This window comes from Dipodomys spectabilis, unplaced genomic scaffold (genome assembly GCF_019054845.1).
Source record: "Dipodomys spectabilis isolate Male_0828 unplaced genomic scaffold, ASM1905484v1 ptg000175l, whole genome shotgun sequence".
Taxonomy (NCBI): Eukaryota; Metazoa; Chordata; class Mammalia; order Rodentia; family Heteromyidae; genus Dipodomys; species Dipodomys spectabilis.
The window spans coordinates 19099351-19124575 of NW_024870852.1; the positions used below are offsets into that span (position 1 = coordinate 19099351).

Here is a 25225-nt window from a genome sequence, read left to right on the forward strand (position 1 = left end):
AAAATTCACTCGGTTAAAACTCAAGCAGTGAGAAGCCAACACACAGTCTGCTAGTCCAGATTTGGTAAGAGAAGTGAGACTCAAGTTTTTGTCCGGGTGCTGGTGGCTCACGCCTGTAATCCTAGCTACTCAAGAAGCTGAGATCTGAGGGTCGTGATTCAAAGCCATCTTGGGCAGGAAAGCCTTGAGCCTCTTATCTCCAAGTAACCAGCAAAAGACCAGAAGTAGCAACTAGGTGCTGGTGGCTCATTCCTGTAATCCTAGCTACCCTGAAGACTGAGATTTGAAGCCAGCCTTCTGTAACAAAGTCCATAAGACTCTTACCTGCAATTAACCACCAGAAAACCAGAAATAGAGCTAAGGCTCAAAGTGGTAGAGTACTAGCCTTAAGCGAAAAAAAAAAAAAAAAAAAGCTCAGAGACAGTACCTAGGTCCCGAGTTCAAGCCCTATGACCAACAACAACGAAAAAAGCACCATAAGTGGAGCTGTGATTCAAGTGTTAGAGCCAACCTTGAATGCAAAAGCTAAAGGACCGGACCCAGGCCCTGAGGTCTAGCCCCAGTACTGGTTGGCACACACAACCTAGGGGCACTGTCTCTTTTGCTCTAAAGTTTGGGGTGTTCAGAAAGGACAGGGATGGGGCACCTGCTCTATTCAGGCCTGAAGCCACTGCCTCCTTGCAGCAGTCCTGAGGTGGGTAGCATTATTGTTCCCATTTTTCAGATGCAGAAACCGAGGCTTGGGATGGTCCAAGAGCAACCTGAACTGCATCATGTGCCATGTCCCCACCTTTGTTGTTCAGCCTTAGCGCCACAGACATTTTGGGTGCGATGATTCTCTGTGGTGGAGGGCTGGTGCCCCTGGCCTCTGGTATCTCTCTTTGGTCAAAATTAAAGCCAAAGATGTTTCCAGATACCATATTGTCCCTTGGGGAACAAAAGTCACCTGTTTGAGAACCCCAGCATGCTATTCCCTCTGCCTGGAAGACTCTCCCCTTGTACCTCCCAGTTCCTTGCTTGGGACCTGTTTCAAAGGTGGTGCCCTCTCTCAGGCTCTCAGGGTCCTCTGAGCTGAGACTACAGGGAGGTACATGCAGCTCCAGCCCTTGTTCATCCAATTAAAGGGAATGCCCAACAGCCCAAATGCAGAAATCCCAAGGATCAAAAGCAACCCAAAATAAAACCATAATTCAACATATCAAAAATTGACATCAAGGTGTGGAGGCCATCTGAATGCATAGAATACTTGGCGGTAGACTGGACTGTCAGTCTGGGACAGCCTGAAGGCCTGGCCCATGAGGTCTACCTCTCTCTGGCAGCAAGGCGCTGGTTAACCCTAAGTGCCTGCTGAGGACTAAATAGAAGGCCGTGTTGAAGGTCTCATTGCTAGAAAAAGAGCAGAGCCAGCACTTGATCCCAGGCTTCTGGCTCCAAGTCCAGAGCTCTCAGACATGGATGGAGTGAGCCTCCACTGCCTGCAGAGTGGTACCCAGGCCATGGGCGATTTAGGGATGCCCTAGGGTGCATGGTCTGGGGGTGGGCCAAGGACTAGAAGATCTGTTTGCTCTTGGGTCCTCCCTGTGGCCAACTCTCTTCTGCCTCACCAGGCCAGGCAAGAGCTGTCCGCTGGGATGTAGTATCACAAACTCCAGACCACCACAGCTAGCCTCTGAGCCCTGTTTGTCCACATGTGGTCGGAAGCCTTGCCTTAGCCTCTTGGCTGAGACTGCAACCTCTCAAGAACTTTTCCTCGATGAATGGATAGACTTTCTACAATCGTAATTGTCTTACATTTATTGAGCACTTACAATGTGCCTGATTGCTGCTTTATTTCTGTATATTTGTTGTCTCCATTCATCCTGGAGCCTGTGAGGAGAAGGTGATGTAGTTGCTATGTTACAGATGATGAAAGAGAGATTCAGAGAGGTAAATGACTTAACTGTACAGTTATGGAAATGTAGTGTCCCATAGGTGTTCCGTGGCTCATACCCATAATCCTAGCTGCTCAGGAGGCTGAGATCTGAGGATTGTAGTTTGGAGTCAGCCCAGGCAGAAAAGTCCATGAGACTCTTTATCCCTAGTTAACAACGTTGGTTAGCAAAATTAACTAACAGCAAAAAGCTAGAAGTGGAGCTGTGGCTCAGGTGGTAGAGGACCCGCCTAGAGCAGAAAAAACCCAGCAAGAGCATAAGGCCTTGTGTTCAAGCCCCAGTATTGGCATAAGATTTACAAAAAGAAAATAAAGAGTGGGTTTGAACCCAGACAGGTGACCTTCAGTGCTGTCCATCTCAATGGCCTCCCTCCCCATGAACAAGGCAGGATAGAGACAGAGTTCATGTGTGCAGTGACAAGTCGAGTTGTTTCACAGAGCTTGGAACAGGAAAAGTTCTGTGGGGCTCAGAGGCAAGGTATGAGTGAATGAATGAATGAATGAATGAATGATATGTGCAAACACCTCATACTATAGAGTACTTCTTGGCGTGGTAGCCTCAGAGCTGGGCTGTGAGAGCCCGAGGACAAGGACGGAAGCCACAGAAAAGGAAACATCACCCAGCACATGCCTCACGGAGGGAGCGTGCTCTCCCCCCCTCTCCCCCCTCCCCCCTCTGCTGCTTGGATTCAGCAAACAATTGGTGATATTTTATAGTCACTTAGCCGCCCTCTGGAGCCCGGGCCTCTCTACCCCCTGCCAGGCTGCTAATCGGAGCCCTGACCCCCAGCCTGGTGGAGGGCAGGGGACAGGTGTTTGACTGCCATTCGGGGCAGGATGCCATGCTGGGCGGCAGAGGGCAAGCCCTGACACCTGCACCCGTGGCCCGGCGGAAATTCAGGGGAAAGCGCAGCGGCATTTGTCAGCTGCAGCATCCATATGACTCCTGCCTAATAGCTCTTTCCTGAGTGCATATTCGGTGCCATGTTTGGGAAAATGAGCTTTTAATGTTCCGTCGGCGGAGCTGAGAAGCCATCACCGGCTCCGAGGCACGTCTGGAGCACATAAAACTTGAGATGGATGGGAGTCGCTTTCCTCCTGCTCCGGCTAGGTCATAAAAAGTCCGCCTCGTGGTGCGCTCTCTCCTCTCATCGTGTGGCTTCGTCTATTTAGAACTCGGCGGAGTCTTTATAAGAGACAGCAAGACAAATAAAACTCATCTGAATAGTAAAGCTCCAGGAGGAAGCGGGGTGCGTGGGGGAGGCTTTCTAGTGGTGGTTTGGGCACACCCGCCGGGTGGGCTGAGGCTGGGCTGTGATGGGGGCAGTAGGAGCTTGGGCCATTGCCCCCTGCCCCCCCCCCCCTGCTGGAGCCTCCAGTCCTACCTCTCTCTTCTGCCTGGTGGAGAATGAGCTTGGGCAAGTCACTTTCTCTCACTGAGTCTCAAGTAAGAGGCTGGTACTAGTGTTTGTCTGCTCCAGTGGGTTGACAGAAAGTCCAATATTCTACTGAACGTTGCTGGTGGAGAGGGTTTGTTGACTGACTATACGAATGAGTGAATGATACGGACAAATGCCTCTTAAACTATAGAGGGCTGTCTTTGTCACTGCTAGAGAATAGCTCAATGATGATCCCCATCTCCTGTTCTAATAGTATAGCCTCTCTTTCTCACCTAACCCTTCCATCTACTTTGGAGGGAGAGAGAATGATCCTTGTCTCTGAGCTGTGCCTGGCCCTGAGCTGAACTGTGGGCCTGGGCGCTGAACCTCAGCTCTTCAGCTCAAGGTGAGCACTCTACCACTTGAGCCACAGCGCCACTTCCAGTTTTCTGGTGGTTTATTGGAGATAAGTGGCTCACAGACTTTCCTGCCCTGGGCTGGCTTTGAACTGCAATCCTCAGCTCTCAGCCTTCTGAGTAGCTAGGATTACAGGTGTGAGCCACTGGTTCCTGGCACCCCGGGCCTTTTGAGTTAGACTCTTCTGTCTCCTCATCCTGTGTGGTTGTGCTCAGGCTCAGCTGACGCAGGGTTAGGCAGGAGGGGCAGGAACGCTGGTCCCCATGGCTCCTTTGCCCTCGGAGCCAGGAGGAAGGGAAGGAAGGTTCAAGAGTGGAAACCTGTTGCTGCTGGTCAGGGCTGTGGGCCTGGGGAGTCATCTCTCCCCACGCCCCCAAGTTACCCCTAGAGTTGGAAAGCAAGGCCGGAGAGCAGGAGCCCGGGTCTACTTCCTGTCTCTCCTGCCACTGACAGATTGGGGGGCAGGGAGTCATTTTCCTCCAGTCTCACGTTCTCCACATGCTGAGGATTCAAACCCACCTTGCCTTGTGGTTGGCTGTTGTTCGGGGATTAAGATGAAAAATCCATGGACCGTGATTGCCCTGCAGGCTCGGGAGGAAGGGCTCTGGGATCTGACAATGCCAGCGGTACATGGAAGCGCCTGGGTAACTGCGGCCACACCGCTTAACCTCTCTGTGCCCCTTACCTCTTGGTGGTGTTAGGAGACATTCTGCCTGGTCCCAGAGGGGGAGCACTGGAGCATGAGTCGGATAGGCCCAGCTCTGCCAGCATCTGCACCCCACAGCACCTCCCATGAGAGACATGGGCAGTCATTGGTCAGGGGCCAGGAGGGGTGGGTTTGTGTGTAACTCCCAGGCAAGAGGCTCCTTTGGCTAGGGCGGCACTGAGGAGGAAGGCAGCATGGCCAGTGGGCTCTGTGAGCCTTCCATGACATCCACAACCACACAGGTCCCAGCGCCTCAGCCTCCACGTCATGGATGCAGATGCTCAGGCCCCCTCTCATCAGGCTCCTCGGGAGCTGTTGCCCACGGTATTCTTGAGGCTTGTGAGAGCTAGACTTCTCTCGGGCATCATCCTCAGATAAGCTTACCTGGCTTAGAAGCCGACGTAAGGACCCTTGGTCTGGTTTGTGCCGCATCCTTAGTGTCTACCCACGCCTAACCCTGAGCAGGCCATCAGTTTATTTCCATCAAACAATCCCCAAGAAGGATTTTGGCTGTGTTAGTTAAGTCTGACAAGAAGTAGGCAGAACATAGATTAGACACATAGGGACCTCTTGAAGGGGGAGAAAGAAGTAGGGAGGTACGGGAAATTTTAAGCTGCAATGCAGGCCTGGGACCTAGGGAGGAAAAGAAGGGAAGAGGGAAGGGAGGGAAGATAAAGAATAGAAAGGTTTTCTTCTGTTCTTCTTAAGTGTTCTATTATTTGATCACATTTTTTCATGCCTTCAATTACACTTTTTTTAATGACTTTGGCTTCATAGGGTGATGGATTGATTATTAATTGGTTATTAATTGGTTGGTTATTTTTTGTGGTACAAGGTTGAACGCAGGGCCTTGTACTTGGGTGGCAGGTGCTCTGCCACTGGAACCACCTACATCTCCACATCTTTTTGATGTAGGCTACTTTGGGGATAGGATCTGGTGTTTTTGCCTGCCTGCCTGCCTGCCTGCACTGTGAGTCTCCTACCTATGCCTCCACATAGCTGTGGTATGTATACCATCATGTCCAGATTATTTGTTAAGATAGGGTCTCACTAACTCTTTGCCTGAGCTGTACTAGAACTTGGATCTTCCTGATCCTGGCTTCCTGAGTGATTGGGATTATAGGTATAAACCATTATTCCTGGCTCCTAGTATGTTTTAATATCTGGCAATACAATTTTCCGAAGTTCTTTATGTTCAATTATTGTCTGACAAAGCTCACCCGTGTATTTATGCAAAACTTCCATCACGTCTATAAAACTAGTGAAATCTCATTATCAGATTAAGAGGGGGAAAATGTTTCCAAGCACCAGTGACTCATATCTTGTAATCCCAGCCACCCAGGAGGATGAAATCTGAGGGTTATGGTTCAAAGCCATCCTGGGCAGATAAATCCAAGAGTTTGTTGTCTTCAGTTAACCAGTAAAAAGCTAGATGTGGAGGTGTGGCTCGAGATCACTAGCCTCAAACAAAAAAAAGCTAAGCAAGAACATGAGATCTTGAGTTCAAGCTCCAGTGCTGGTACCAAAAAAAAAGAGAGAGGGAGAATTTATGCAGTTGTTGAATGGCACTGTTCAGAAATACAGTGTGCGTTTCTAACTTAAAGTCATTTTGCTTCTCCTTACAGTTAATATGTATACATATATATGTGTATGAATATAGATAGATGGACAGATGGATGGATAGACAAACAGGTATAGATACATATATACATACATACGTAGGTAGGTAGATATGTAGGTAGACAGATAGATCCAGCATATTTCTTTTTTTTAACATTTTGAAACATTTGATTGAATGCAGCATATCCAAAAATTACTAAACATACAGTCAATATAAAGGTTTTTAATAAGATATATAAATCCTTTTATTTTCATATTAAGTCTTTAAACTGCGGCTTAAATCTTACAGCCACATCACTTCTCAATATTCCCACTGTCAATAGGGGCTGATGCTTTGACAGTACAATTCTATACTCTGCCTGTGTCTGTATTTTAATTTTTATGAATATGCTGGCTCAAAAAATGAAATGGTTCTTTCTAGCAGAAGCTAGCAACACAATTGTTATATAAAGCAACTCTTTCTCTGTCTCTCTCTAGATAATATATTAAGTGCTAGTTGAAAGTTCCTAATTATTTTACACATAAAACTAATATCCAGCATATTTCTTGTAAATTTTAGTCTACCCTGTTTTTTGTGTCTGCTAATATGATGAGAACTTTTTTGTTCATTTTCTTAACCATCCACTGGTAAACAAGGTTTGGCATGGAAAGCCTCACAGATACAAACCTCCAGACCCCGGGAGCCTCCCAGGGACTGCTTGTCTCTGAACCTTCATGTTGCCTGTCTTAGACTAATTTTTCCCTGCTGGAAATGGAGGTTTTCACAGGTTTCCCGATTTGCCTCACATCTGCAAAGAAGAGACTTTCCAAAGCCTGAAAGCCATTTCTTTTTGGTTTATTGCATCTGGTTGAACCTTCATTCACTTAATAGAAGTGACCATTAGTGGTAAGCAGCCTTTATCATCTTCTCCTCTGGCTTACTGGCAATTTGATTCACCCTTGATATGAAGTCTATTTCTTTTAGCATTTTTTTAAAAATTCTTATTGTCCCAGTTCATTTGTAGTTTCTGTGGAGCTTGGTCAAGTGCCTAGAGATGATAGGAGCATTTTTCTTCCTTTCATAGAGGTGATGAGCTGACTAATAGAAACCAGTACAGATATGGTCCGTTTGGCTACATGTACCTGGGTGTGTACACATGGAAACATACATGTACGGGTTCCTGTACATGTACAGGAACTCATGTATTTTTTTAATATGAGGCTGCATTTACATTACTATTTTCCTCAAGATTTTTCTTTGACTTTTTTGTATGCTAAAATGGGTCTGTGTCTTTTTCTACATAGCTCCATCCTCATAAAATGTATGTGATCTCTGCAGTTATTACCCTGATTGGATATAGTAGTATCTTACTTTGTAGGCTTTGTGTGTGTGATCAGACCCATTCACAGTCCTGAAGTTGTTCCCTCTTTGTAGTTTCTTTCTCTGTTTTCATGCTTATTTCTATGGGTCTGTCAGTGTGGTTGTTTTTTTTCCCCCTTTCTCTGTTTTATTCATTTTTCACAGAGAACTGTCAGAGTTATGTTTCAATGCTATGACTTTCTTTTCTCTTAATTTATTCATTTTCCTCTTTTATGTTTATTAGTTTCCTCCTTTCCCTTTCTGTCACTGCTTAAATTTTTCATTTTTGTTCCTTTTTGTTCATTTACTTTTATTGTTTATTGTTTAATAACAAAAACTTTATGGCAGTATATATTTTTCCTGAAGATGGTTTCAGCTGCGTCTCATAAATTTTGAAATGTTCTTCCACCTTCTCTTTCTTTCTTCCCAATATGTGGCTTTGTGGATTTTTATTAAAAATGGGATGTCTTTATGACTTACAAAAAAGAAAAATTAAACACCAGCAAATGCAAAGAACTAAAAATCCATCAAAAACTACAGCATTCACAAATAGCCATTATTAACCTAGCTATTTGCCATCTATCTTACCAGTCTTCTCTTCATGCATGACACTCATGGAAGGGGGCACAATGCATTGCCTCCTCTTGGAACAGAATAGACTACTCTTCTGTCTGAGCTCTCCCATTATGGATATGTTTCCATGACCCTAATTAGAAGTCATGCCCTTCTTTTTAGGGGTCGCATAGCATTCCTTGTATGAATGTCTCATCATGACCTTAACCTTCTGTTTAGGGACATGTAGACCATTTCTACTTTTTTAGGGGGGATGCGGGGGGGGGGGGGTTCAGTCATAGGGTTTAAACCCAGGGCCCATGTGCTATCCCTGAGCTCTTTCACTCAAGGCTAGTGTTCTACCACTTTGAGCCAGTTTTCAGGTGGTTAATTGGAGGTAAGAGTCTCATGGGATTTTCCTATCAGGCTGGCTTTGAACCATAATCCTCAGATCTCAGTCTCCTGAATAGCTGGGATTATAGGCGGGAGCCACTAGCACCCAGTCCTAATTTTATTTTTCTTCTATGATCATCTTCACTGGAGATTTGAGTGTGACTTTTTGAGGGTGGTGTCTTGGGAGAGGAGAGGAGAGAGTCGTATTATGGCTGGTGAATAATTCCCCTTCACTCTTGGCCTGATCTGCAGCCAGTCATGGGGTATGAATCATACCAGAGGTTATTCCATTGCAGGCAAAGAAGTTGGCCTCTTACGTACCCCCAGGTTAATTGGTCATTGGCCTTCGATTGGGGATCAAGCAGCCTGCTGCATCTGTTGACAGAGGGGTATTCTCTGGAGAAAGCGGCTGTGAGACCTTGCTAACCTCCCCCCCACACCCCCACAAAGAACACACACCAGTGGGGAATCAGCCCTGGCTCAGTGGCAGGGATAAGGCGGGACCCCAAGAGCTGCCCGTGGGTTCTTCACGGGACAGCTTCTCCCACGTTCAACCACGTGTGGGGTCATTTTCCTATCTGAGTTGATGGAGAACCCAGAGGTGATGCTGTGGAATAGCTTACAATGCCAGGGCGGCGCCTCCCAGCAACGCAGACTCTCGCCCCAGCATCATTCATGCCCAGGCTGAGAAATCCTTTACCACAGATCTTGAAAGCCACATTTTTTGGACCATAGTCTGACTTCCCATCTCTGACTTTCAGACCAGCTTTTCCATGGACACTGCCCTCCTGGGGGTTTTGTTGTTGTTGTTTTTCTTTTTTCTTTCTTTTTTTTTTTTGTCTTTTTTGTCGGTTGTGGGGCCTGAGCGCTGTCCCTCAGCTCTTCAGCTCAAGGCTAGCACTCTACCACTTTGAGCCACAGCGCCACTTCTGGGTTTTTCTACTTATGTGGTGCTAAGGAATTGCATGCAAGGCAAGCACTCTACCATTGAACCACCTTCCCAGCCCCTGCCCTCCTGGTTTTTAATGCCCTCTCCCTGTGGTCTTAGCTTTGTTCCACCTGCCTGGTCAGTCCTCAACTTTTGACAGAATTTTAATTGATTTTTTTTTTTTTTTTTGCCAGTCCTGGAGCTTGAACTCAGGGCTTGGGTACTATCCTTGAGCCTCTTTGTGCCCAAGGCTGGCACTCTACCACTTGGGCCACAGTGCCACTTCTGGATTTTTCTGAGTAGTTTATTGAAGATAAGCATCTCATGGACTTTTTCTGTCCAGACTGGCTTTGAACCATGATCATCTGATCTTAGCCTGACATTCATTGATTTTTAAAATCCTTGCTCAGGGCTGGGAAGGTGGCTCAGTGGTAGAGTGCTTGCCTTGCATGCATGAAGCCCTGGGTTTGAGTTCCTCAGCACCATGTAAGCAGAAAAAACCAGAAGTGGTGCTCAAGTGGTAGAATGCTCGTATTGAGCTGAAGAGCTGAGGGACAGCGCCCAGGCCCAGAGATCAGGCCTCACGACCGACCAAAAAAAAAAAAACAAAAAAAAATCCTCGTTCAAATACTTCTTTCATTTTGCCTGGGACACATCGGCTTTTCTCTACTCCCTGGATTTACGCTGACCACTGAGGAGTCCTGGAACTCAGACCTCAGTCTTCTCTCTCTTATCCAGTGCTAGGCACTTGGGCCCATACGTGGTTTAAAACACCCTCCACCAGCTGATAACTGCAACCTTTTATCTCTAGGTTTGAATATCTCCGTGAGTGTCTAAACTCTTTCACAGCCAAGGCCCTGACTCTCCTCCCTCCTCCTCGTCTGTGCTCCCCTCCCTCTGCACACAAGAGCCTCATCCCTCCCTCCTTGCAGTCTCCCCTCCCACACTTGACATCATCTTAGCAGCATGGTTTCTTCAGGGGAGCTCCCAGGAAGGCCCTGGCTCAGAGCCTTCCAGTGGTTTCCTGTGCCTCTCAGGGTAAAAGCCTTGGGCTTATGATGTCCCTACATTCCTGCACTCCTCCGCCCCCCAGCACCTGCCCACTGCTTATGGGACTCCTCCCTGTACCTGGGCTGTGCCAGGCGGGTCTCAGAGCTCAGATTCTGTGGCTTCTCCTCCTCTGCCTGGAGCCCGCCTTCCTCTCTCCCATGCCGCCACTTCTCACCCATCTCGGAATCCTAGGAAGGCAGCTCGGATGTCCCTTTCTCTGGGAGGGCTTTTCTAAAATTGCTTCCCACCCCACTCCCACCCCTTTCCCTGCTCTAGGGCCCTTGCCACTTCTAAACTGGGATAATGTTTATTTACATTTCTCCCTTGGCGGAACGCAGCTACCCAGAGAACAGATACCTGGATTGTCCTGTTCACAGCTGCATCTCCACCCCTCTAAATTGAAGCCTGGGACAGAGACTAGACACTCAGTGGCTATTCTCAATAAATCCAAACGGGTGGTGAGCTGTGATGGACACTTGGAGTATGTAGCCAGGTAATTTCTATTAGGCTGTGTGGCGGTGATGGTCATAGAATCTGAAGTACCTCCAGGTTCAGAACTTCCTCACTATAATCCCAGCTGTAGGAGAGGCAGAGCGACGGGAGGATCAGCGTTGTAGGCCAGCATGGCTAAAACAGTTAAAAATTAGTCAGACTTTTATCTCTTTGCTGTCCCACCCCCCAAGCTGGTGATGGTTGTATCTGCCTGTAATCCCAGTTTACAAGGAAGGCAGAAATAAGATTACAGTCCAAGGCCAACTGCAAGAAAAAACAATACCCCATCTGAAAAATAAGTGAAAAGTAGAAAGGGCTGGGAGTGTGGCTCCAGTGGTAGAGTACCTACCTAGCAAGCACAAGACCTTCAGTTCAACCCCCATTGCCCCCCCCAAATTTCGTTTCTCTTCCACATTTCTTCATAGTTTATGAAGTATGAGAATGAGCCACCAGACCCCAAGGCAGACCCCGTCCCTCACTGAACAATTAAATGCATTAAGAGAGGAGGGAAGGGAGGGAGAGGTGGCGAGCAGGCCCCAGCCTAAGTCCAGTTCTACCAAGGCTTCATGGCTCTCCACACATCTGGGTGCTGTTATCCAGACAGTGAGACTCAGTGCTTGTCCCCCAGGAAGGACATGAGGAAAAACAAGGAGTCAGGGGTGGAGGTGTCAGAGCTTCTGTTGGGTTGGGAGGGGGTGTCCTAAAGTATAGAGTGGGAGAGGGGACCCCTGGCCCTGAGTTTGAAGGGTGAGTCCAACTTGTGCTGTGAGCAATCTGTTGCTCCCCAGTTAATTTGTGGTCAGTTGAGTCGCCCCGTTGAATCCAAGCTCTGCCTGTGCCTCAGGATTCCTGACCCTCTGTGGGCCTTATTCCATCTGTCATCTGTGGGGTGAAGCCACTGAGCCCCATTCCTAGGCCCGGGCCACACTCCCCTCCCAGAATCCCAGCCTCCTCTTAGCCTAGGATTTCCACAGGCAGCACATTCCTCCTTCTCCAAGAGTTCATAAAAACGTGTAAACACATAAACAGAGGATGCAAAACACTGAGCAGCAAGGCGGTAAAACACACCAGTGTTTGTGTGATGTTAATTGAATATGCATGAAGTGACTGTTTAAATTACAGTTCACAACTGTTGCGGGGCCTGATGAATAATTTAAACGAGGGTGGCCAAAGAGATTTCAACACTGCATTAGCAGAGTGCTTGGGATCACTCCAGAGAATATATAATTAGCTCAGAATATTCTATAATAAATTCTTTGGAAAGATGGTTTTAATTAGCACGCGTGCTAATTCAGAGGGTAGGTGTTACAGCGTGAAGGCGGAGGGCATGGCTCACCCCAGACTTTCCATGGGTTTCCCTCTCACGTGGGGGGTCTCACCACCTGCCACAGGGGTCTCCAGCCCTTCTGAGCCTGCATCCCAAATTCCAAGCTTCTCACCCCCTGAGGCAGCCAGTGGGAACTCTCTTGTCTCTGTCACTGTCTCTGTTTCTGTCTCTTTTTCTCCCTCTGTTTCTATTTCTCTCTCCATTTTGCTCTCTCTTTCTCTCTGTGTCTGTCTGTCTGTCTCTCTCTCTTTCCCCATCTTTCTGTATCTGCCGGTCTGTCTCTCTCTTTCATACCGTATCTGCCCCTTGGCTGAAGGAGCTCAGATACATGAAGTGTCTGGTCAGGGGGCACCCAGGGGCCAGGGCCTGGGCACATAGGGACACCATACAAGGCACTATTGGTGGAAGGAACCACATAGGCAAAGGTGGGCGGGCAGGCACATTCAGGGCAGGCTGCTGGTAGGGAGCAGGTGAGGGTTGGGGAGCTGGCCATGGAGCCCCTCTGGTTCTTGGGGTGGATGCAGGGGCAGGTCCCACTTAGGACAGGACCCCTCACCAGCATATATGCACACGCTCACCCATGATTACAACTCTGACTAGTTCCGTGGTGCCGTGAGAGGGGTCACCAGGACCCTGACTAGGTGGGAGAGTTGGAGACCTGCCGTGCGAGGGGAGCTATGGAGAGAAACTGAGTATCAACAGAAGAGCTCCACAGGGAGATGCTGAGGGTGGAGGCGCCCCCAGGAGCAGCCCAAGTGAAGTCAGGCTGGGAGGAGATGGGGAGCGGACACAGGATAAGGGTATCTGTCCATGAGGAAGTGCTGGCCAGAAGAGCAAGTGCCTCTTTCCGGTTCCAAGCAGTTTCACCAAGTCCATGAGGGCACCCATTTACTCTCTATACCTCTCAGTGAGCCCCAACTCCATACCAGATGTTCCCGTCTCCCCAGTGAGCAAGGCAGGCCACCATTCCCAATCTTGATACTCACAGGCCAGTGAGGTCGGTTGACAGATGAGAAATATGCCCATTGCCCAGATGGGGAAGTAAAGGCCCCTTACCACGACCACTCAGAAACCCTCCATCCTTCCAGCCCCAGCCCCAGGGTTGTGGGGAGCTTCAGGTGCCCTCCTGGAGAGAGTCTGAAGATAAAATTCAGGAATATGGAGGACGCGTAGCCCAGAGGTCACTGGGCCATTCTCTTCTCATCCTGCCTCCCCTGCGTCGGTGGACATATGCCTTGGCCCCTGGCGATCTGCCCCTTCTGCTTCTCCAGCTTCATCCCTGCTGTGGCCCCTAGCCATCCCCTGCCCCTTGGGGTACTGACTCTTAAGTACCAGCTTTTCCCCAGCTATGCCGTGATCCTGGCAGCTCCCCAGGTCATTTGTTGGTGGTGTGTCCCAGGAGTCCCCTCCCTTCAGAGATAGGCAGAGATTAGTCAAAACAAGACAGATGGTTCTGTGCCAGCACCAGACACTGGGGCTGAGAGGGCGCGGCAGAGCATGGCAGGGCCAGCGTCCCACGGCCCTTAGCAGCGAAAAGGTACAGACCCTGGGGTCAGACAGCCTGGGGGTTCACATCCTGGGGCTGTTCCCTGTGAATTTTGGAATGGGCCTGGGGAGGGGGTTCTGCTGGAAAGTGGAAGTGGTAGCGTCTGTCTCAGGATTGTCAGAGGCTGAGAGCGTCTGAGCGGGACATGGCAGACCAGGCTGAAGCCTGTGTCCTTCTGCAGCTTAACTCCATAGGGGTGTTGGCATAGCCGATGCAGCGCCCCTGGCTTTCCCCGTAGCCTCTGAATGGAAGGCTAGCCTTTGACGGCTGCCCATAGCCCCAGGAGGAATCTTCAACCCTGGTTATCCGTATCCACCTCCTCATGACTCTGTAGCTGCTCTGGTTAGGGACACTGGTTGTCTCCACTTTGTGGCACATGATCCTCTCATCAGGTGTGACTTTGGCTGTTTTAGTCTAGCTGGCCACTCCCTCCTAAGTCTGACACACCAGATTTTGTCAGGCTCCTTTGCCTCTCCCTTATCTGTCTCTGTCTCTAGCTCTATGTCTATCTATCTCTCCCTCTCCCTCTCTCCTTCCTCACTTTCTCTCTCTGACCTCCACTTGGGTCCTGTGCGTGAGCTCGGGCCGCTCACGGCTGGCCCCTCCCCCTGCCTCACTTGGCCAGTCTCTTCCCTGTGTGGCCAGGCTGTGAGCACCATTGGGTATTGTCATCTTTGAGCAATCCAAATTCTGCTTCTCTCCCCTGGCACTTCTACATGTCACCTAGCTGAGTGCCACACATGGTCATTGTTTACCTGGCAGTGCCACCTACAAAAGCAGCCTTTCTGCAATATACTTCCAGTTCCTAGACACCCTCAGCATAAAGTCCAGTGTCTTCACCTGGCATCAAGGCCCACCAGCCTGGCCCTGCTTGGCTCTCCAGCTCCGCCCACCCCGCTGCCTGGCTCTCTAGTTCTTCCCTCCCCACTGCCTGGCGCTCCAGCCCTCCCTCCCCAGCTTCTCCACTCTGGCCAGGCTGGGTCCCTGCTGATCCACATGTTTGCCCTTAGCCTTCCATCTTGCAGCCTGGTGGTGTGTATTGATTGGGAGTTAGCTTCAAGGAGCAGGTCCACAGCTCTTAGAACTGAACCTGACACCTAGCCGATGAAAGATATGGATGCTGCATCTGCCCCGCTATAACCACCCTCCCCAGAAAAGCGTACTAACTCCTACAAATGGCAGTTTACAGTGGAACGAATAGAGTTGGGGCAAACTGCTCAGGGTGTAGCCATGTATGAGCTGAGCATGGGAAAGCCACACCAGCCTCTGGGCTGCGCTGGCTCCCCTGGCAATGCCCACAGAGTCCTCACTCACAGAGCGTCAGGAAGGACCAGGAGGGCAGCTGGCTGGAGGTGGCCGTTACCCTGAAACCACTCAGGACAGGTGGGTAAATGGCAGCAGGAGTGGCCTGTGAGTCCCTGTGCACTAGTGCCCTTTGCAGGGGTGGTCCTGCCATTCCGGAGGGGAGGGGTGAAGGGCGTGTCTGTTCAGTGGGTAGCGGGGGAATGTGTCAGGATGCAGTGCAGATGTTGATGCGGTCATCTCACATGTCTGTTGGGTCTCTCTGGATATGGTGGCCCTTCCTGAATGGCAAGGCCTGTGTCTGCCTTCTTGTGTCCCAGGACTTGTGGTCGAGGGCTGTCACCAGGAATGACAATTCACAGGCCTCAATTTCTGTCTTGGAAGAGCCTAGTCAGTGCCAGGCACCATGTGGAGCGGTAGCCCCCCCCCACACACACACGTGAGGGGAGGAAGATGGAGAGAGGTACCCAGTGGCCATAGGTGTGTGTGAAGAGGAACTTGTTACCGGAGCCCATGGCTTAGTAAGGGCATTGGCTTATGCTTGCACTCTTGTAATCAGTATGGAGAAGGCAGCCGTAAGGACCAGGCTCCCAGCCCAGCTCTTGTAGTGTGCGCATGGGCCACACACACACACACACACACACACACACACACACAGAGGTCCTGCCCAGCAGCAGCTGCCTGTGTTTGCAAACCTTCTTTGAAAGACAAAACATATTGCTTTCCCTTCCAGTCCTTCCCTGCTGGGCCTTCATATTCATAACGAGATGATCAGTGTAGCCAGGGACAGGGCTGTTGCTTTAAAGGATAAATTAGTGTGACTCTTCACTCAATAATTAAAACTGCGATGGCGCCTGGCCTGCAGGGATAATGTACTATTATTATAGTCGTTTGTTTCAATTAAATGCTTACTGATTTTACAATAGCAGCTGGGCACCTGTGCACTGGAGCTATTACTCTGAACAAGACATCTAAATTTCGGGAGAAATTTGTCAGCGTGCAAAAGATCTCCTACCAAGCATGAAAGTTTATTAGAAATTCTTACCAATGAGGCTTCGGGGTGAGGACCTGGCACCAGGGAAAGCTTTCCATTGGCTTTCTTTCCTTCATCTTTGGGCCTGGAATCTTTTTCCCCAAAAGAGGATAGTTTTCAACTATTTGGTTCTTGATGTGTAAGCAGAGGCCTTTGGGGAAGGGAGAGGGGACGGGAGAGGGTTTTGGCCGGGACTTCCCCTTTCACTGACAGTGGTAAGGAAGGCTGAGTAATTCCTCCCCACTAAGATAACCCATGCCCATCCCCGGGACCTGGGATTATGTTGCCTGTACCCAGCCACACCAGGGGCTTTGCAGATGATGGGAGTATGTCGATGGGAGCTTGGCTGTGCTGGGTGAGGGGCTGGCGGGGATCCGTTGACAGTCAGGCTCTGATGGAGATGGGGCGTAAGAGATGGGGAAGCAGATGGAGGAGCATCTCCGTGAGGAATGAAGGATGCAGAATTGGGCAGAGAACAGGAGCCTCAGTGTGTTCCTTTAGAGCCTCAGCGCCTCCCGTGGGGGCCTCTGGAAGGAGCTTGCTCCTTTTGAGCTGTCCCAAACCGAGACAAGGCCTCAGGTCTTGAAATAGGGGCTCCCTATTTCACCTCTTTTCACCAGGTGAGCTCTGGTTCAAGCTCACACCTTAGACAGGTTCAAAAGAGGAATGAAGGAAATTCAAGAGGAAGAGAGGGAGGGAGAAGCAAGGAAGGAAGGGAGGGAGGGAGGGATGGAAGGAAGGAAGGAATACGCGTGGAGTCTTTGAGTTGGTAGAAAGTTATTTGCTCATTTTCTCCTTCCCCCTCACCCCGCCCAGGGCACTCGTGCTCTCTAATGGGCACAATGAGAGAACTGTGGACAGTGGGCAGGTGTGTGACCCTGGGAAAGTGACTTGACTTCTCTGAGTTCCAGTGTGTGTGCTGTAAGTGGGAGGAATGAAGTGGAGCCCCCAGCACAGGTCTGCGAGCATCACTAATGTACTGCATGACCCCTGGGTCACTGTCGGTGCGCCCTCCACGAACAGGGCTACGATGAGACTGCATGTGGGTGATAAAAACGCTGGTTAGTGGCTTCTAATCACCCTTTGGGTTCTGACAGAGCTTGGGGACTTCCTGGAAGGGAGGCTGGACTTGAACACATAGGGAAGAGCCAGTGTTGGGCCCAGGGAGAGCCTTGCAGCTCCCGGGGGGGGGGGGGGGTGTGTGTGTGTCTGTGTTTGCTGACACCTCCTTGGGGAAGCACGCCAGGCCTTACGTTGGTTCCAGGCTCAGCAGAAGGCAGGAGCGGGGAGCACTGTGATTTCTCACTTCTCAGGAGAATACACCCCAATGCTGGCACAGGCAAGCTCAGCATCTAGGAGCTCTCTCCAGGGAAGCTGCAGCTGAGACATCCCCTTGGCCCTCAGAATCTGTTAAGCCTGCGAATGTAAAATACACATTCAAAGGGCTGTGGCCTCCTTGCCGCCGCCTCTTCCTAGTCCTTCCCCCAATCGGAGGCAGTGGCTCCTGGCCCTAGCCCTATGTTTCCATGCAGGAAGCAGAAGTCTGTTCTGTGAGCTTCCCTGCGTGCAGGCCCTTGCTGGGCTGAGAGCCAGGGGTCACCTATCTGAGGCAGCAGGGGCTCTGGGGGCGGGGCTGTGGGAGAGGGAGGAGCCACAGGATGGGCTGGGTGGGAAGGCTTCTGGAAGGGGCATGGAGGGTCCCAGAAAACTTGCAAGGCTGAGGACAGAGGGAAGCCCTGTCCAGGGAGATGCCCACCTGTTGCCCACAGTGCTAGGTAGGCCCAGGGATTGCCGAAAGATGTTAAGCAGAGGTATTTCTTTTCTTTCCTTTCTCTTTTTTTCTTTCTTTTTTTTTTTTTTTTTTGTTGGTCATGGGGCTTGAACTCTGGGCCTGGGCACACTGTGCCTTAGCTCTTCAGTTCAAGGCAAGCATTCTACCACGTGAGTCACAGTGCCATTTCCGGTTTTCTGGTGGTTTACTGGGGATAAGAATCTCAGATTTTCCTGCCTGGGCTGGCTTCGAACTGCAATCCTCAGATCTGAGCCTCCTGAGTAGCTAGGATTACAGGTGTGAGCCACCTATACCTGGCAAGCAGAGAGACTTGTTGTTGTTATTGTTGTTGTTATTGTTAAGACAAAGTCAGGAGCTAGCCTCCAGCTCTTGATCCTCCTTCCTCATCCTCCTAAGTGCTGGGATTACAGGTATGTACCACCATGCCCAGACAGAGGAGACATTTTGTATTACAGAAGGGTCACTTTGGTGGCCAGCATCACTCCTGGATTCAAAGAAGCCCCTCCAAGGTTGGAAGGAGGCTGGGCCATGGTCTTGGAACACTCAAAAGCAGACCTCATGGAGAGGCTTGGGTAAAGGAGTTCACTGGGGAGTTGAAGCCCTTTGATACATGAAGAGTTTGAAACCGGAAAGGCAGCCAGTGGTGGACGGGCTGGTGGGCAACAAGGCCATCCTCAATGGAGTCCAACTCAGAACTGCCTCACTGAGGGGAGGGGAAGCCAAGGGGTCTACAAACTCAGGTCCTTCCTCAGTTGAAGCCCAGCCAGACAGGTGTCAGATGAGGTGCCTAGAAGCCAGGCCTCCAAAGATGGGTGCAGGAACAATGTCCCCAGGTGTATGGCTGTGCAGGGAGGTGGCCTCAGCTGGGATATGCCACACAATAAGGGGCCGGCTGGTTGTACCCCCACATCTGTCCAGCCACAGTGAAGCCTACCACAGGGCAGGCAAAGCTTGGGTGAGTGTCACAGTCCTGCTCCCATTTGACCGGTGACACTTCTCTGGAGAGACAGTGCTGGCATTTGCAGTGCGTGGGGTGTGGGGCAGGGGCAGCAGCACAGCACAGGGGCCGGGGTCAGGCAGCTGCAGCGCCCATCTGCCGTGCACATCCTCACATAGCAGGCCTCCAACTAGGGGGCAATGCCCTGGGAAGTCTGGGCTGTGGCGTGCAGTGACCATGCCTTACTGGTTTGTGTCTATAATCACAGTCAGCCACACGTGGCCTTTATGGAGGGCTCTGTCTCCATCCTGACTGTGCACAAAGAGAATGGGGAGAAGGACTTTGCACTCCCAGAGTGCACCTGTCTTGTCACAAAGCAGTCTCCTGAAATGTCCCACAAGAACATATTGGGGATATATTGTGACCACAGTGGAAAGAGGCTTCTCCATGGAAAATCTGACAACTGGTCTAGAGGGCACCTGAGTTCACTTTTCTGGATTCATTTAGTCAAGAGATCCATCAATCATTTGCTTTTGCTCGATGCAGACCCTAATTGAGGAATTTGCATGCCTAATGCATAGAGAAATCACTGGCCAATGCTATAAAACCTAAGAAAGTGGTTTCTGCAGATTCTATTTCCCCCCCCACACCTCACCCTACCCCCCCAAAAAAAAAGTGCAGGGAGGGGAGCAGGAGGAGATGTTCTCAACAAACTTCCATTTCATAGTGCAGTCATGTGAAGGGAAAATTCAGAATCAGGCAAGATTGCTTTCAGGGAAATTAAGTAATTATTGGATTTAAAAACTCAGTGGGAATACAGAACAACACTGCCGATAAACAAGCAAGCCAAGATGATTAACTCAAATTTTTCTTAGAGATTCCAAGAGAGAAGCTAAGAGCTCAAAATTAGGATGGAGAAGATAGAATCCTGATGTGTTTAATGGGAGATTAGGGTGGGGTGGGGGGCTTGGAGAGGGAAGAGGAAATAATCAAATAAACAATAGAAAATGTCGCTTATCAGAAGAAAGTAGACCACATTCTGCTCAAAAGAATCTATTGAGTATCTTATCAGCAAAATTAAGAATATTGTCCCTATGTTAAAATGCCATAGTGCAATTTTTCTCTTTATTTTAAACTTTGAGGTTAAAAAATTATTATTACTGTTGTTGTTTAGACTGGATTGTAAAAAGGGGAGTAGCCTGGGGTGGTTAATGTATTTTAGAGGGTGTGGTGGGAGGGAGAGGCCTGTCGGGTGTAGGCCTTGGTCTGGAGGAAGGGCCAACAATGAGTGTGGTGGGCATGCCAAGGTAAGGGGTACATGACGGGCAAGGGAGAGACCAAGACTGGTGTTTGAGTAGCTGCCTGGTTGGCAATGCCATTTGCCATTTTGGTGGAACTCAGAGAAGCACAGGCTTAGAAGAACTTTGGGGCTCCCTTTTCAACAAGCCTCGTGTGCTTGTGTAGCATCTTCAAATAGGCCAGCGATCAAACCCAGGGATAAAGACAGAATGAGGTATTGAAGAACCGGAAAAGAGAAAAGCAGAAGGAATAAATTTGAGATCATAAGACAAGCTGCTCCCAGCTCAACTGAGGTTGGGCAGAAGCTGAAATGCAGGGACCATTACTCATGTCCATTTGACATTGAGGGGCAAATGCCCAGGGAGCATGCCAGCAGAATGACAGTGTGCCCCCTCAGATACTCTACATGGAGCAGAGGTTAAAGAATGGCATGGTACCCATGTTCCCATGGTTCAGTGGGGAGCCAGCCACCTGCTGGCTCCTCCCTCCTAGGATATACTGCTGGGGGTGGGGTGGTGGGAGGAGCCTTCTAACACGGTGCTGTCTCCTCCCAGATCCAGGAGATGGTCCACTCGGAGGTGGCTGCCTATGACTCAGGCCGGCCCGGGCCCCTGCTGGCCCGCCCAGCGATGCTGGCCAGCCACATGAGTGCCCTCAGCCAATCCCAGCTCATCTCCCAAATGGGCATCCGCAGCAGCATTGCTCACAGCTCCCCGTCCCCCCCAGGAAGCAAGTCGGCCACCCCCTCTCCCTCCAGCTCCACCCAGGAAGAGGAGTCGGAAGCGCATTTCAAGGTGTGTGGGATGGAGAGGCAGTGGAGGAGGGTCCCTGCTAGACATGGCCCTCACGTCCTCTGGAAAAGTCTAGAAGGAAGGCTGTGTCCTTTGCTGGAGGCTGAGGAAGAAGAGAGACAGCTGGTAGAACAGGTAGCATGCTGCAGGCCTTGGGCTTCGGCTCCTGAATCTGCAGAAAGCCTCCCCCTCTCCCCTGTACCCATGGTGCCCATGCCAGGAGACCCCTGAGCTCCTGATTGGGGGGTGACCTGCGCTTCCTCTGCTGCCTGGTTCAACATCATCCTCAGGATGCCTCAGCCTGTATCACTGGCCAGGCCAGGATGAAATAATAGTTCTTACTTAGCAAACACTTGTAAAACACAATTGTGGGACAGACACTGTTCTTTTATCTTTTGGTTGTTGTCATCGTTGTCATCATCTTGCTGTTGTTATTGTCCATTGTCCACAGTCATGAGAATTGAACTCAGGGCCTGAACGCTGTCCCTGAGCTCATTTGCTCAAGGCTGGTGCTCTACCATTGAGCTACCACATGACTTCATGTTTTCTAGTGGTTCGTTGGAGATAAGAGTCTCATGGACTTTTCTGTTCATGCTGGCTTTCAACCCCAATCCTTAGATCTCCCTAGAGTAGCTAGGATTACAGGCATGAGCCACCGGCACCCAACTGTTCAGGCACTGTTGTAAGCACACAACAAGCATTATCCACGTGATCCTCATGACAAGTCTACACGATTCATTCTGTCCATTTGGCAGACGGGGAAGCTGAGGAATGCCAAGAGATTAAGTCAGCTGTCCAGTGTCACACAGCCAGGAATCAGAGCAGGTGGCTGCAGTTGCAGTCTGGTGTATGTGCCTTTAACTACCTGCGGCACCTGTCTGTCAGCTCTCCATCCATTCATCCATCATGAGACAGGACAAAGGCCTGGACAGGTGGTGCCCTCCGAGAAGACTTGAGGACAGCCATGATGCCACAGGCCCTCCTCTCCGTCCCCACCCCTCAGACGTGGAGGCCAGAGGCTGGTCCACTCATCCAGGTTTCCCTTTCACTTTATGGCACCACCGCCATCTTCTTAGCACATAGAACTGCAGACTTCATGGCAAGATCCAGGAGGGCCCCAGCAGAGACCCACGAGGTCCTTCCTCATCCTAGCAGCTATGGTGATCAGGAATGGGCAGGGCCTAAAGTCTGTCCAGGTAAGGATCCGGCCTGCAAGGCTGAGCTGTGACAGTCATGTCAGCCTTGTCTTTTTCTCTACCTCAGTGGCCCTGGGCATCGGCCACCTGAAGTTTGATGGAAGGGAATGATGTTTAAGAATCAAGGGTAGCTGAGTACCAGTGGCTCAGGCCTGTAATCCTAGCTACTCAGGAGGCTGAGATTCCAGAATCGCAGTTTGAAACCAGCCCCATGAGACTCTCATCTCCATTTAACCACTTAAAAACCGGGAGTGGCACTGTGGATCAAGTAGTTGAGTGCTAGCCTTGAGCACAAAGAGGCTCAGGGACAGCGCCCAGGACCTGAGTTTAAGCCCCACGACTGACCAAGAAAGAAAAAGAAAAAAAATCCAGGGTGGTATTCACTGGAGATGAATCATGAAGGAGAAAAGTAAATGAGAAAATACATGCAGAACTTGGTCCCTAGTGACTGAAGACTTCCTCTTTTTTTTTTTTTTTTTGTTGGTCGTGGGGCTTGAATTCTGGGCCTGAGCGCTGTCCCTCAGCTCTTCAGCTCAAGGCGAGTGCTCTACCACTTGAGCCACAGCGCCACTTCCGGTTTTCTGGTGGTTATTGGAGATAAGAGTCTCACGGTCTTTCCTGCCTGGGCTGGCTTTGAACCTCAGCTCTTTGATCCTCAGATCTCAGTCTCCTAAGTAGCTAGGATTACAGATGTGAGCCACCAGCACCCGGCTGAAGACTTCCTCTTCTATCAGTGTCAGGCCCAGACATAGTCTATGCAGGTCCCTCCACAAACTCTTAGAACCCAGCCCTGGCTTGTTGGTTAGGAGCTTTTACAGCTTTGTACAAGTTCTCTGAATAGGAAAAAAGTGATGGAAAAATCAGAAGAATATTTTGAAATTTTAAAACGTGAAAGACATGAAAATGATTTCTAACAGAAAGTTGGAAAGTCACAAAGATTTTATTGCTCAGGTCGCTGGCTGATTTCACCTGCAGTGTAGCAGTCTTGACCCTGAAGTCTATTACTTTGAAGACTTTCCTTCTCCTGGGTGTTTAAATCAGACTTAGTGTAGCACTAATTCTCCTTAAAAAGTCAAATGTAACATTGGGTGTGAGGTGCACACTAGTGAGCCCAACTACTTGAGAGGCTGTGGATCTGAGGATCAGTAATGTAAGTCCAGCCCCAGGTAAAAACACTAGACCCTATCGGTAAAAGTAACTAAAGCAAAAAATGGCTAGAGGCCTGGCTCAAGGGTGAAAGCACCTGCCTCCCAAGCTGAAGTCCTGAGTTCAAAACCCAGGATCACAGCAAAAAACAAAAAAATGTGAAAAAAGAGAGAAAGAGATAAAGCTACACCCAGGACAGTGTGTGTGTCTGTCTGCCTGTGTCACTGTGTGTGCCTATATCTATATAACTCTGTGTCTGCCTTTTTGTTGTTGTTATTTGTGTCTCTGGGGGTGTCTTTCTATCTGCCCATTGCCTCTCCACCCAGTGAGTGGTGAGTCTTAATAGTATGGCTGGAGTTTTATCTTTGGCAGGAAGCTGGTGACCTTCTATGGTGTTCTGACTCCTCTTACCTGGTCAGATTTCAGGAGAGAAGAGACCGTCAGCTGACCCAGGAAAAAAGGCCAAGAACCCAAAGAAGAAAAAGAAGAAGGACCCCAATGAGCCTCAGAAGCCTGTGTCAGCCTACGCGCTCTTCTTCAGAGACACTCAGGCCGCCATCAAGGGTCAAAACCCCAGTGCCACCTTTGGAGATGTGTCCAAAATCGTGGCCTCCATGTGGGACAGCCTGGGAGAGGAGCAGAAGCAGGTGAGCCTCCATTCTTTTTTTTTTTTTGGGGGGGGGGAGGGAGGCTGGTCGTTGGGCTGGAACTCTGGGCTTGGGCACTGTCCCTCAGCTCTTCAGCTCCAGGGGACTGCTCTACCACTTGAGCCACAGCACCACTTCCAGTTTTCTGGTGGTTAATCAGAGAGAAGAGTCTCACAGACTTTCCTGCCCAGGCTAGATTTGAACCATGATCCTCAGATCTAGGCCTCCTGAGTAGCTAGGATGCCAGGCATGCATGAGCCACCAGCATCCTGCTTAGCCTCCATTCTTTCTGGATCATTGCTGAGGCTTTGGAGCCTCCTGGGCCAAGTTTGGCCATCCGGAAGTTGCCAAGTTCCCAAGCTGCCACTTCCCAGCTGTGTTAGGTGTAGCCACTTAACATCTGTATCTCGCTTCCCCATCCATGAGTTGAGAATGAGAACGTTGGCCCTTTTCTTTTGTAGTAGTAGTACTGGGATTTGAACTACATACCCCTCAGTCTGCCAGAAAGATGCTCTATTACTTAAGTCACTTCCCTTTTTATTTTAAGTGTGTGTTTGTGCATGTGTGTGTGTTTTCTTTCAATCCAAGAATTTTTTGTTTATTCATTCCCATCCAAGAACTTGGTATAATGCATTATAATCGAGCATTATAAATAGATCATTGTAAATAGAATGTTATAAATAGAACACTCCCCCGATTTCTCTAACAGGTTGTGGTTCATATATTAAAAGATAAGAATTTATTTTGTAACTACCCACCAAACTAAGCTATGTTATTATTTCTAATCAGTTTTCAATTGATTTCTGGGGATTTAAGATAATATTAACAAAAAGATATACCCATATCCATATATATATATATATATATGTATATATATATATACACACACACACACATATATGTGTATCTATCTATTTATGTCTATCGTGTATATATATAAGCATATATACTCATACATTTATCTGTATATATATGTCTCTATGAATGCTATGTGAATATGTTGTTTTCTACAAGTAATGGTCCCATGATATAATGGTGATGATACAACATTGTCTACTTATTTATTCATTTGGGTTGGTCATGGGCCATGAACTCAAGAGTCTGGGCTAGCTTAAGGCTAGCACTCTACCACTTTGAGCCACAGTGCCACTTCTGGTTTTCTGATGGTTAATTGGAGATAAGAGTCTCACAAACATTCCTGCCCGAGCTGGCTTTGAACCTCAGTTCTCAGATTTTCAGTATCCTGAGTAGTTAGGTGACAGGTATGAGCCACTGGTGCCCCGCTATCTCCTTAGTTTTATCTCTTTATTTCCCATTTTTAATTTTTTGTCGGTCATGGGGCTTGAATATTAATTTCCCATTTTTATATTATTTTCACCTCTTTTTTGGTGCTAGTCCTGTGG

The 25225-nt window shown here is 49.3% G+C and overlaps 1 protein-coding gene across 2 annotated transcripts in view; it reads left to right on the forward strand.

Annotated features, from left to right (window-relative positions):
* The window catches only part of Tox2 (TOX high mobility group box family member 2), a 107100-nt gene that overhangs the window by 74444 nt on the left and 7431 nt on the right, over positions 1-25225 (forward strand). For both annotated transcript variants that reach the window (XM_042694551.1, XM_042694552.1), the window contains exons 4-5: positions 20597-20836; positions 23595-23822. In XM_042694551.1, coding sequence (XP_042550485.1) covers positions 20597-20836; positions 23595-23822 — 468 coding nt within the window. The remainder of the gene's footprint in view (positions 1-20596; positions 20837-23594; positions 23823-25225) is intronic.